This window comes from Filicampus tigris, chromosome 10 (genome assembly GCF_054856515.1).
Source record: "Filicampus tigris isolate MCC_2025a chromosome 10, RoL_Ftig_1.0, whole genome shotgun sequence".
Lineage (NCBI taxonomy): Eukaryota > Metazoa > Chordata > Actinopteri > Syngnathiformes > Syngnathidae > Filicampus > Filicampus tigris.
Window position 1 is genome coordinate 22,562,864 of NC_141226.1, and position 12,925 is coordinate 22,575,788.

At 41.7% G+C, this 12,925-nt stretch overlaps 2 protein-coding genes across 3 annotated transcripts in view; one reads left to right on the forward strand and one right to left on the reverse strand.

The window, feature by feature from the left end:
* Positions 1-31: 31 nt before the first annotated feature.
* On the forward strand, positions 32-1,755 carry LOC147141374 (cytochrome b-c1 complex subunit 6, mitochondrial-like). The gene is made up of 4 exons (XM_086043105.1): positions 32-197; positions 457-513; positions 1,133-1,294; positions 1,375-1,755. Exons 1-4 carry the CDS (start codon positions 153-155, stop codon positions 1,405-1,407), a joined length of 297 nt encoding a protein of 98 aa, XP_085899231.1. The 5' UTR covers positions 32-152; the 3' UTR covers positions 1,408-1,755.
* A 266-nt stretch (positions 1,756-2,021) lies between these two features.
* The window catches only part of pif1 (PIF1 5'-to-3' DNA helicase homolog (S. cerevisiae)), a 28,757-nt gene continuing 17,853 nt past the window's right edge, over positions 2,022-12,925 (reverse strand). The window contains exons 1-13 of one of the 2 annotated variants that reach the window (XM_086042998.1): positions 12,592-12,682; positions 11,171-11,731; positions 9,959-10,082; positions 9,624-9,749; positions 8,284-8,437; positions 8,057-8,171; positions 6,947-7,053; positions 6,722-6,861; positions 5,137-5,243; positions 4,958-5,045; positions 4,092-4,237; positions 2,490-2,681; positions 2,022-2,241 (exon numbers count right to left, since the gene is read on the reverse strand). In XM_086042998.1, the coding sequence (XP_085899124.1) occupies positions 2,191-2,241; positions 2,490-2,681; positions 4,092-4,237; positions 4,958-5,045; positions 5,137-5,243; positions 6,722-6,861; positions 6,947-7,053; positions 8,057-8,171; positions 8,284-8,437; positions 9,624-9,749; positions 9,959-10,082; positions 11,171-11,719 (1,899 nt within the window). In that variant the 5' untranslated portion in view covers positions 11,720-11,731; positions 12,592-12,682 and the 3' untranslated portion in view covers positions 2,022-2,190. Of the gene's footprint in view, positions 2,242-2,489; positions 2,682-4,091; positions 4,238-4,957; positions 5,046-5,136; positions 5,244-6,721; positions 6,862-6,946; positions 7,054-8,056; positions 8,172-8,283; positions 8,438-9,623; positions 9,750-9,958; positions 10,083-11,170; positions 11,732-12,591; positions 12,683-12,925 lie in introns of those variants that run through there. The other variant, XM_086042999.1, reaches the window with a different exon arrangement.

Genomic DNA, 12,925 nt, shown 5'->3' on the forward strand with positions numbered 1-12,925 from the left:
TGACCAATGGCGGAGCGTTTCCGGTGAGCTCTTCGTCATTTCCGGCGAGTGACCGACCCTTATGTCCTCGAGTCGACTGGAGCAGCTCAAGCAGGCGCTCAAGGACTAGAGTTCTTTCTGGCAAGTGTTGGGACAATTTCAGGGCAATAGTCATGGGGTTCGAAAGAAAAATGCTCACTTACGGCGATCCCGAAGAGGTAAAGGAACAAATTGGAATTGATGACGGTAGAGTGGCTCTAAGTGTGGTTTAAGACTCTACTTGTATAGGCTACAGAAGATACGGTTACGTTCATGAACCAACAGCGCAAACGTAACGAGATGAAATATCATACTGTTTATTTTGTTGTATTATTTTGAGGGCACCGGCGGTCACCTAAATCACTCCATGTATGTTGAACAGTTAAGTGTAATATTTACAAACATTCCAATGCATTTTTAAACACTGCTACTTACCAGGAGGAAGATGCCCCTGAAGAGGAAGAGGAGGAAGAGGAGGAAGAGGCAGACCTGGTGGTATGTTCTGTTTCATTCATATTTTTGTTCATGTATCACAATTAGACTCATTACCCTCACAAGTTTCCCCATGTTTTCTAAGAATGACCATGATCAATACAGACGACCCTGACCAGTTGTTTTCAAGAATAGCATTTACATTTGTTCCTAGATTATGCGGTTGGCTACCACATGTGATTACATAGTTGTGCATTTTCAAAAAAGGAATAATGCAAACAAGTGGAGGTGTTAAATTATTTGATCACTCAACTCATCAATGATCAACTCAACTACTTTAATAATCAATTGTTATAGCCACTGCTTTCAGCCTCTCTGATTTGTGGTTCTTCATGAATGCAGACCGACATTTGCAAACGTCTGCTTTTACTTTGGAAAACAATAAAGGGAGGCCAGAATTTGAGTTATGCACTCCCTCCTACGAGCTGACGTTAAAAGGCGAGCAGCAGCATTTTGGAGAAACTGGATAGAACGCGAGGACGGTCACCTCGAGCAGACAAAGATAATCCCTGTAATAAATAATGCTCATCAATTTTTATCCTACTACTCAATCAAATATAATATCAATAGGATACTCACTCACTTGTTACCATTTATTTTGTGCATTTTTGGTGCCTTCCAGGACCCCTTAGAAACAATCCGCGCCAAGTGCGAGGAGACGGAACACTGCGTGCACTACAAGGAGCGTCTGGAGCTCTGCGAGACCCGCGTCAACTCCAAATCCAACACGACGGAGGAGTGCACGGAAGAGCTCTTTGACTTCCTGCATGCGCGTGACCACTGTGTATGTGTAGCACATGCAGAGACGATATGGAAATCTTTCTGTGTGTCCTTAACGTCTCTTCATTCACCTTTTCTATGCAGGTATCCAACAAACTGTTCCACAACGTGAAATGATCTGCTCACCCGCAGCTGTCTGATCAACGTAATTGCTGTCACTGTAAAATAAGAGGAGAGTACTTGCAAACTGGTATTCTATATTAATACACATTGTATGAAGATCCCGGGATGAGCGCACAATTTTAACTGTGTACATTGCATATATTGTAAGAGGAAGTTTGTGCACAGAGTAAGCCCTGGACTCAAGATTTCAGAATTTCATTGTGTGGTCAGTTCATGTAGAAAAAGAACAAGCATTTCTGTTAATGCAGGATTTGTGGTGTTTTTTTTTTCCTCTTTCTGGACCAGTACGGTAAATAAAAGTTATCTTTGGTTACCAGTTAATCAAAGTTGTTTTATCTTCAATCGTAATCATTTGTCTTATTTCATTATTTTTTTTACAGCTCCTAACAAAAGGTTGTCTTATAAAGTACCCCTGATCAATTATTTTATTGATTTACACTTCGCACATCGGATCACAGTGATTACTCCTCGAAGCACATGAGTCTTTTTTTAAATCGTGTGTAATTTTACACACACATTACACAAACACTGGGAAAGTTGGCTATCATTTCGTACATTTGACAACAGAATAAAATGAAAATGTTAAAAATCGCAGACGAGAATGAAAATACAAATTTACTAAAAACTTTTATTTGATATAACAAATCACAATAAATAGGGCAGGTAAAATGTCAAGGATTTATAAACATTACTGAACACATGATGGCAGTACAACTACAAACCAATTGCGGCACGTGCAATGAGGATCTAATGATGCAGAAACGTGCATGATTATTTTCACCAGAAGTTCTCTTTGTTGCTTAGGTCAGCATAATCATCTATGGCAGTCTGGAGGCACAGAAATTAAATGATTTTTTTTTTTTTAACAGTCTCATGTGTCATATACAAAACGTCATGACAGTATATTCCACTACTGGGTACGACATAGTTCTCAATCATTACACGTTTTCAAAAATGCTGCCAAATGCATTCAGAAACAAAATCACTGAATTCACATGACGGGGCCTTTAAAAAGGTACAAAAAAAATGTGTTCATTGGAAAACCGAATTACAAAACAAAGTCTTTCTTAACCCACCTGCATCAGCAGCCTCTCCTTCCTCAGCTTCTTGTAGAAGACAAGAACGTCCGGGTCAGCTCGCACCACGCGGGGGTCAAAATCCATAACCCTCAGACCCTCCAAAGTGCGAGCCCGAGACAAGGCCACGTAAGCCTGGCCGCTCTCAAACACGCGCGCCAGAGAGATTTCCACGCAGTCTAACGTCATTCCCTGCAATAAATGAAGCAACACTCATTAAGTGGATCGTTAATGCAATTGTTGACTGGGTGGAGCACTCTGCCCTGTCAACTTGCCTTCTTCGGATCACCACTCCCCAGTAATCTCATTTCCTCCGAAGGGATACATGTATGCTTTGGCTTGCTTTTCTCTGGCGTAGATTAAACATTGCTGACACGGAGGTAGTGACAAATGAACTCAATTACCTCGAGGGCTCTACCCCACCTCCCCCACCCCTTCATTTTTGTCTCCAACCTATTGTACTACATTCTGAGGTCGGGATATTGAAACGTGCCATCAAGACGGCAGCGAAAGCTCACTCGTGGCCACGCATAATAATCAGAATAAGAAGAAACAACAACACAACTACCACCACCCTTATTATCTATTGGAAAATGCTGATTTACAGGATGCGCACAACGGTGGAGCAACACATGTAGACAGACTATCACAATTCTCAGACATATATTCTTTATCCTCTGCGGGGAAAAAAACGACTGATATTGTAGCTGCTAAATTGCATAGTAGTGTCTTAGTGACTCACTTGGGTCTGTATTATACTGCCCCTCGGTGGCCAAGACGGGCACAACAGAAGGAGCGCCACAATTAACTCAATTTTTTACCCTCGATTTAATTTAATTATAGAGTGCCATTTTGCTTAACACATTAGCAAAAACATTTTTTTTTTTTTTTTTGGTGGGGATTTACAGATTAATTTTCCACCTGGTCATGCAAGGAAATTTTGTTCACTGCAAATCGCTCTGGAGGGTTGAAAATATCTGACGTGAAGGAGAAGTCATCGGTTTCTCTTTCCTGACACTTGGATGGTGACGTCTCATTCTTACTCCATTACTGGGAAAGGACGCATGAAAAATTAAAGGCCGAGTTTACAACCCCTCCCGGGAGGTGATTGCAGCGTCTGGACTTTTATGTCCCGTTCTAATCTGTCGTGATTCATCTTTTTTGGGACCATTCAGTCTGTGGGTCATAACTAGATTCATTTTTTTTTTCCCCCCCACATTCATTACACCAGTGATTTTTTCATTTGTTACAATTTGAACTTGTTTGGCAGGCAGACATGACGTGTGGAGCAATTTTATGATGCTGCTGTGTGAGAAACATCTTAACCTTGAATCAGAGTGATTAGTATACGCTTTAGGTCAGTAAGGACACTGCAATCAAAACGGTCATTTTTGGCAGGGCAGATGGGCTTGGACAGGGGGAAAAAAAAAAAAAAAAGGAATATAAATAGGTTTTTTTGGGTAAATCAAATCATTGAAAGGAATATGCATTAAGGGAGTGAGTCGGAAGAAAAGCAGATGTCAAAGTTGCGCAATCATCTAATCCATTAAGACAACACGAGGTCATTCCTCCATCATTTGTGTATAAAACGTAGTTGCCCACCTGGCTCTTGTGGATCGAAATGGCCCAGGCCAGTTTGAGTGGCAGCTGCTGTCGGCTCAGGTGAGTCCCGCCCCCGGACTTAAACGCCCAGCGTTCAAGCTTCAGCACCTCAGTGACGCCGCACAGGAAGCGAACGCGTGGGAGTCCTGGGGAGGGAGCGGGGGGAATTACTTCAATCATCACTTTTCAGTTGTGAAACTGAACTCATCTTTTTACATAATCCTCTGAAAGGTTAGAAATTAAATCAGGCATATTTAACCGAAAAAAAACCCCAATTCATATTGAGGCATGAAAGTAAACACCGTAACTAGTTTGAGACAGTAAAGCAAAAATTAATTAATACGTTTTTTTATTCCAAACAGAAAATATTTATATGTTCAGTTCAAACTTGTGTGAACCATTACAGAGATGCCAACACTTCTCATCGCCTCTCAAGAACATTCTGAATATTTTGTCATTTGAGAGCCCAAGGAACTTGATGCGCTAATAAATTTAAGATTATATATATGTGCTATTTAAAAAAAAAAAAAAAAAAAAAAAAATATGGCAAGGATTTGAAAGCTTGAGAGTATGCTAGATCCTTTGGAATGGTGCAAATATTGTTTTCTTTAAAACTGTCATGGATTTTTTTTTTTTTTTTTTTTTTTATGTATAAAAGAAAGGAAATGATAAATGACTAAAGTCTCACTTCCAACCGAAAAAATGCACCTTATTATCATTCAAAAATATTCTGTGTCTACTCCTTCGTTATGAGCCTTTTGCAGATTGACCGGGGCACTGGGATAAAATGTTGTCAAATACATTTAGAGGATTACCTTTGAATGTTCTCAGCTAAGCTTGCAATAACAAAATAAGTGTGTGCTAACCGTGTTTTCCAGGCTCAAACGCCACCACAACCCCTCGGGCTCCGTTCACCAGGCCTCGAGTGACATCCAGGTTCTTTGTCAACATGACCTGGAAGATAAAAGGCAACAATGACAACACAAATTCAAAATTCGAATCGTCAGCCGGCGTGCAGTTCCAAGCGGGTCAACGTGATACACACCTGAGCTCCCACTTTAAGATGAAGCAATCTGCCGACGGGGCTGTGGGCGTCGATGGTCCTCACCAAGGCCGGGTCGCTGTCTACGGCCTCAAACACTCGCGTTGACCCTGTTGAACAAGAAGGCATACATAAATGCCGTTCTAAAATACAATTGAACCTATACTGTGGGGTCTTAAAATACCCGATTACTTTCATGGCCACGCTCATAACATTTGTATCTCAAATGCCGTTAATCTGTTCCAGCAACCCCCCGAAAACGTTTTTTCGTTAAGAAAAATAGCATGTTATGAACATGAAAAGTAGAAATGTCAAGAATTTTTCCATCACGAATTCATTGCAACTCCTTCTGGTGTCTGGACTTGGACACAAGGTGGCAGTATGAGGCAGTCAAGCACACAAACGGAAAAGAGTTTTCGTTAGCTACTGTAGGCGACTTCATAATCTGCAAGAGTATTCGTCTGTTTTCACAGAGGATAAAGAATAGATGCATGCGAGTATCGCTGTATTATCTTTCTACAAGTGCTGCTGCACAGTTTGTTAAAACAAACTGTATTTTAACACGTTCACTGTCGGACATTTTCAGACCCTCTTTTACCCTAACGTTTGAAAGAAAAGAAAAAAAAACATTTTTGAAAAAAAAATTAGAATTTTTCTTTATTTTATTTTTTTTTGTTGTTTTGGAAAAGTTGGAAATTATAAATAAAATGTGAGAAGAAGGAAAAAAAAATGTTTACGTTTAGTTTGACAGTAAACTTCAACTGGCCGTGCCTCGCCAAACTGCTGCTTGCTGTGAAGTGAGTTATATTTTGTGACGCTTCCACAGAAGTGTACTTGTGATGACAAAGAGGACACGTGTGGTGCTAAATCATAGAACTTGTGCTGTGGCACGATTGCTTCCATTTTGACATACGAGACATTCATCCTGGCAATTGGCAATATTAACAAGTCACCAGAGGACAATCCTGCTCAGTAAAAACTTTGAAAGTAGTTTGACTTATACGGTGCATAACTTCTCTTTATACTATACCAGGGAAGTTGAGAACGTTCCAATTATTACATGCGCAATAATGCTCGTTACCTCATGTAGAATATCGGCGTGGAAATGGTTTTGAAATTAGAACAACTTTGAAGACAAACATACATACACCAAATTGTGTTCAACTTTGGAGGTTCCACTGTAAAAAGCACTTCCATTGCTTTGCATTCCTAGTTTGATTCGCGGTTTTGACACACATGAGATCCTCAAAGTGTTGGGGTATTTAGCTAAGCGAGAAACTGGAAGAGTCACAGAAAGGCATAGAAGTGGACGTCGCTGGGAATTGTCCCATTTGGCTCCGTGTGCCAAAAGTATTGAAAGTGCACTCGAAAGTTAGGAGACAGTCAAATTAAGTTCACCCGGGAAGATGATTCAGAATTTTCACACAAATAGCCCGATGTGGCTAACTTGTTGAGAGCCGCGTAAAATGACCTTAGAAGTAAAACAAACCAAGAAATGGCATGACTCATGATAGATAGAAGGCGACTTGTTTTTTTTTTTTGGGCAATTTTCACCCGCTGTGAGAAAGCGAGAGGAACGGAGTCATACCTGGCAGCTTCCGTAGCTTGTTGTCGTTGGTGAGCTCCACATCGTCCTTGTGTGTGCACAGCCTGGTTGCTACGATACCGTCCCTGTCGATCTGACGGTAGGCGCTTTCAATCAATTTATTTGTGACTTCTTCCGTCGCCCTGCGCGGAGTTGATCAAGTCATTTGGCCGCGGGAATTTTTTCGTGTCGGAAGGCGCTCGGAGGAGGTTCGATTGCAAAATGTACCTTCCCACCCTTACTGCCTGGAGGAGGGAGATGAAGGTCTGATCCGTTTGTCGCAGCACCTCGTTTAGCTCCAAGTTGACCTGGATGACTTTGGGCCAACATCTGGCCTAAGGAATAAGAGGTAACGTTTTAGATGAGCTCCTGTCTTGCTAATCAAGAACAGGTAGACTCCTTTCCTGTTGTCACATTTGTTCATACTTTCAATACGACGAGCATCTGTGGAAAGGCCGGAAGACCCAGAGATTTTTTTTCAAGAATATGTTCCCAGGAGGCCCACTAGTTGAAACACGGCATTCTGATTCATTTTGCGTTTGTGGAATATAAGTTAAGCAGCGAGATGCACTCGTTTTTAGCCATCTCTGGGGGCGGCCATTTTGTCTTCTGTCGACTGAAAATGACAATCACAACTGCCAATCACGGCTGACCTGTTTTCAGAATCTGAGCAGTGATTGGTCGTTGTGAGCAGTTGTGATGTCATTTTCAGTCGACAGAAGACAAAATGGCCGCCCCCAGAAATGGCTGTGTTCATAATTTACACAATACATACGCACAAAGGGTGATCATCACCTCCACAGAAGTCTGAAAGGGGAAGTCAAATTATTTGCAATAATGTGGGCCTTCGCCAGTCCAATCACGGCATTCTGATTAATATCGCGTTTGTGGAATATGAGTTAACGGTAAGCAGCAAAATCTACCAATTTTTAGCCATCTCAGGCGGCAGCCATTTTGTCACTTCTGTTGACTGAAAATGACATCACAACTTTCTGAAGCTCAGCGTCAGAAAACAGGTGAGCTGTGATTGGTTGTTATCTGAGCCCTGAGCATCTGTGATGTCATCTTCAGTCGACAGAAGTGGCAAAATGTCCGCCCCCTGACATGGACAAAAAGTGGTGGACTTTACTGCTCGACTCGTATTCCCCAAACGCAATATTAATCAGAATGCCATGTTTCAACTAATGGTCCTGCATAGAGGATATTCAAAAAGAACATTTTTGGTTTGCCCTTTAACACTTCCACGCGATGGCGCTTCAGCTAACACCGGATACAATTTTCGAATATGTCCTTAGAGCCATCAACATGTACAAGCCATTTGCATTGGCGTCACTGTACCTGGAAACAAAACTTGGCCTTTTCCTTTCCCTTCGAGACAGGAGGCAGCTGAAGGAAATCGCCGCAGATAATCAGCTGGATACCCCCGAAAGGTTCGGTGGACCTCCTCACCGACCTGCGCATCGAGAGAAAAAACTTACATGGATACTACAAAAAAAAAAAATAATAATAATAATAGCTTAATAGGATGTATCACCATTACAGGATGTTGTTCATCTAGATCTCACCTGGCCACAGACTCGAGCTTGTCAAAGAAAGCGGCGTCCACCATGGAGATCTCGTCGATGACGAGGTGTTGACAGCTGGTCCAGTGCTGGAGCACTCCGGGCCTCTGAGCCAGCTCGATACACTGCTCCAGTGGGGCTGAGCCAGAGCCAATACCTTAGAAGCACGTCACAAGTGCACGGTCGGTAGACCATGTGGGGAAGAGGGACACAAAGTTAAAACAAATTAGAATTGTCAGTGTGAAGATAATTGATTGAAAATAAAGATCTGGGATGAAGGCAGGCACGCCAAAATGACATTGATCGTCACACAGGGCAGCTTTTCCGAAAAACAAGAGTAAGAGCGTTCAACTTTATTCAACAGTACTGTATGACAGAAATGGCCTGCACAGTGAACCCAAGTATATTTGGGGATTTTGGGGGAACTTATCCTCTTTATTCACTGAAAAACTTACCCATTCACCGCTTTCTGTGTTCAGGCTAAAGTCGTATCCAATATAAAATATTGCTTTGACTATGTGTTGGCATCTTGGTGCCAAGCAACTACACTCAAAAAAAGAAAAAGAGTTGGGTAAAAAGATGGGGTCAAAAATGGACCAATCCACTAATCGGGTCAATTTGACCCACCTCGTTGCATTGTCATGTACAAAACAGCCCATTTTTGGAGTAGTGTTCTGTAAAAACAATCTAGAAAGTTGGGTCAAATTGACCCAAGTAGTGGATCACTCCATTTTTGACCCCGAATTGTGTTATTTTTAACTCAACTGTTTTTAGAGTGCATGTTAAATTGAGGGACGGAATGTCATTTTGTCAGGCCATAGCCTTGTCTAATCAAATTAAAGTGCTTTGCCGCCACCTTGTGCCATCTCTAGACAATTACAAGCCTTTTTTTTAATTTCTAGCTTAAATGAAACATTACAAGAGAAGCACAGTGTGCGCACAAGAATAGAACATGTACTTCAGTAATCAGTTATTTTGTTGTGAATTTATTTGCTAAGGACGATTTTAGAGGCATGATCTTTCTTTTTTTTTTCCTTTTAAAGAAAATTCCACAAAGATGGCGGCCACTTGTTAATAATGGTTTATTCAAAGTACATTTTGTGAAGTTTTATTTATTTTAAATGCAGCCCTTGTATTACTCCACGTCTCGTGTGTCAAACTCAAGGCCCGCGAAGGCAAATCGTGTTGTCGACTTGATGTATCTTGCTAAAATACGAACTACGACAAATATGAGTACCAGTGTACCGAATAAAGTGTCCAGTATAGTTCAATAAAAGATACAACCCCTCATTCCCAATTATTACTTGGTATTCATCAGAAAGAGGACACTCAGACTGACTGACCTGCAAAGTTATGGAGTGTTGTTCCTCCAATGTGACATGCAGCCACTCCAGTGCTGGCGGTGGCAAAGGTGCTCTTTGGTGGAAGTGACCCAATTATTCTCTTCAGTAGGAAGGACTTCCCCGTACCTGTCAGCATTGTGGAATGAGTTTATATTGCATCGAGAGACAAAACCATTTACAATCACATTATCAGGATGTGGGAGGAAGCACATGAAGAACATGCAAGCTCCACACAGATGTTCTACTACCCTGCTGCAAGTGCAATTGAAAAATGGAAATAGATTACAACATTAAGTGGGATCAGGCCGAGCTTGGAAAGCCGCGCGCATTCAGACCTGCACTGCCTGTGAAGAAGATGTTCTTTCCGCTCAGCACAGCACTGAGGACGGCAGCCTGTCCTTTGTTCAGCTTACGAGTTGGCAGGGAGAGGACGGGTTTTTTGCTGGGGTTGGCTTTCACCTGAAATAATCCCCCCCCCCCCCCAAAAAAAACATTAGCTCACATCACACTATCTTAAACAGTAAAAAATGTTAGCATTATTACCGCATGTAAAAGATTAAAGGGAAGTCAACCTCAAAATTTTCTTTACAATATGTTCTATGCTCCTCCACTAGTCTAAACGGCATACTGATAAATATTGCGTTTGTGGAATAAAAGTTAATCCACCGTTGTTAGCCATCTCCCGGGGATGTCATTTTGCCACTTTCTGTCAACTCAAAATGACATCACAGTTACTTAGGGCTCAGGTAATGACCAATCATGGCTCACCTTTTTTTCTGAAGCTCTGCCATGATTGGTCGTTACCTGAGCGACTGTGATGTCATTTTCAGCCGACAGCAAGTGACAAAATGGCCGCCCCCTGAGATGGACAAAAACGGGTGGATTGTACTACTCAACTCATGTTCCACAAACACAATATCAATCAGATCGCTGTGTTTGGACTATAAATTACGATAAAGACATTTTGGGGGTTTAATTCCTCTTTAAAGCGAAAGTCAACTCAAACATATTTTTTTCAAGAATATGTTCGAAGCAGGCCCACTAATTGAAACATGGCATTCTGATTAATTTTGCGTTCGTGGAATATAAATTAAGCAGCAAAACGCACTCATTTTTAGCCATCTCTGGGGGCAGCCATTTTGTCTTTTGTCGACTGAAAATGACATCACAACTGCTCACAACCACCAATCATAGCTGACCAGTTTTCTGCATCTGAGCCGTGATTGGTCGTTGTGAGCAGCTGTGATGTCATTTTCAGTCAACAGAAAAATGGCCGCCCTCAGAGATGGCTAAAAACGAGTGGATTAACACTTATTCCACAAACGCAATATTTATCAGAACGCCCTGTCTTGAAGTCTTGTTGACTTCCTCTTTGCCTGGAAAAAAATGTGACCACGACATTTACCCAGGGCTGGGCATTTTACTCAAAATTGAGCGTCCGTTATTCGTCATTCATCTGCACCGTGGGTACCCTTCCGTCGTCCGTCATTAGCCCCCCCCCCAGCCTAAAGGCTGATACCACAAGATAGTGACATACATGAACTCACAGGGCTAAAGTTGCAGTCACTCCTTGGCCTTTTGACCTGTTGTCCCGCGCCAGTGGTCCTATTAGTGCGGTCCGAAAGGCCCTTGGGTGCCACATTACTTCGTAAGTCATTGATCTTTTGGATGTCTTTTTGCTGAAGCGGGCTGATGGCCTCAAAGCTGCGGGGCAGGCCCGCTTTGAGCTTGTCTCTCTGGCTCAGAGTTTTTCCGGACAGCCCGGCCTGGTGTTTGATGCTCAGGGTCCTCAGGAAGAGGCTGAGCTGGTCCGGCGGGCAGTTGGAAATGAGCACCTGGATGTTTTCAGGGAGCAGTTTGACGGTGCACTTCCCTTCGCGGGTGAACTTGGTGAACAGTTTGAAGTTCTTCAGAGGATAGCTTTGCGGCATTTTCCCATCGTGGACGCGGAGGATGAGTTCCTGGAACTCATTGCGTCCCAGAAGAACAGAGGCTTTGCGGATGACCTGCCTGCGGGTGGCTTGTCCTGAGGCGTTCAGGTGCTCTGTTGTCACACAACACTGCAGCTGAGCACCGCTGTCCTCCCCTCCAGACATTCCAGAAATGTACTAAAAAAAATAATATATATATATATATATATATATATATATTTAAAAAACAAATGTAAGAATGGCAGAGAACCGGTTCAAAATAAGACGAAATCAGCAAATATTTTGAGGCTTTTCAAACTATACAGTTTGCTATGAGTGAGTGTTGCACAAAAAAAAAAGTAAATTTAGTTTATCATCACATCTTTAGCTGCAAATATAACATAAGTGTTTGTTTTATTCATATTTAATCGTGGATATATACTATATTTGTATCTGGCAAGTGCATTTAGCAACTCACAATACACTTTTGCAGCTGAGCAGACAAGCAGTATGTTTCTTTCAGAGTGTGACATTTTTTGTCTGTGGTTTAGAAGGAAAATGTGTGCGTTTAATTGTTTTGCTCACATTTTTGTTTCTCTCTCTCTCTCTCTCTCTTTTTTCCTTTTCTTGCTTTCGTTATTTGAAAATAAGTTGCCTTGGTAGTTTGAAAACAGTTACGAAAACGCCAGGTTGGTGACCAGCATTTAAAAGTGAACTTTCCCTACTCCAACTTTTGAACCAATGCATTGAAACCGTCTTCAGTAAGCTACAGCATTTATAACGTTGAAATCATCCTAAGACCTTGTATTTGTAAACAAAAAGAATTATTTCCCTCTATTTTGCTCATGTCTTTATTCTAATTTTGCCATTTGTATTTACAAAGGAGGTGGGATTGTTCGTTGACTTTGTACTGTTTACAAAAATATGTACGCAATCATACATGCGGACGCGACACGAGCTGCCGAGCTTCATCCAGTAACGTGAACGCAACAACGAAACATCAATGTGCAAAAATATAATTATATATAGATGTAATGTTGGTTAAAAAAACATTTTACCTGCTTGTTGTCCACTCTCAGTCTTTCCCCTGCTAAACTCGAGAAACGCCGATTTCAAATTGTCGCGTGTGCCCATTGAGCCAATCAGATATGGAGGCAGCAGGCCAATCAAAGCGAGGCGATTTAACAATGTAGCCAATGAGAATGCGCGACGATATTCCCTCGTGACTTTATCGACCAATTGTTGATAGGACGATTGCGACGTCAGATGTCCGTATTTACGGAAATAGACACGTCTTGTTTTTTTGTTTATATCTAGGGAAAAACGCTATTTTACTGAATAAAAACGTATAGTGTTTAAAGAGGGGGCGTACCTGATCAGTCTAGGTGCAAT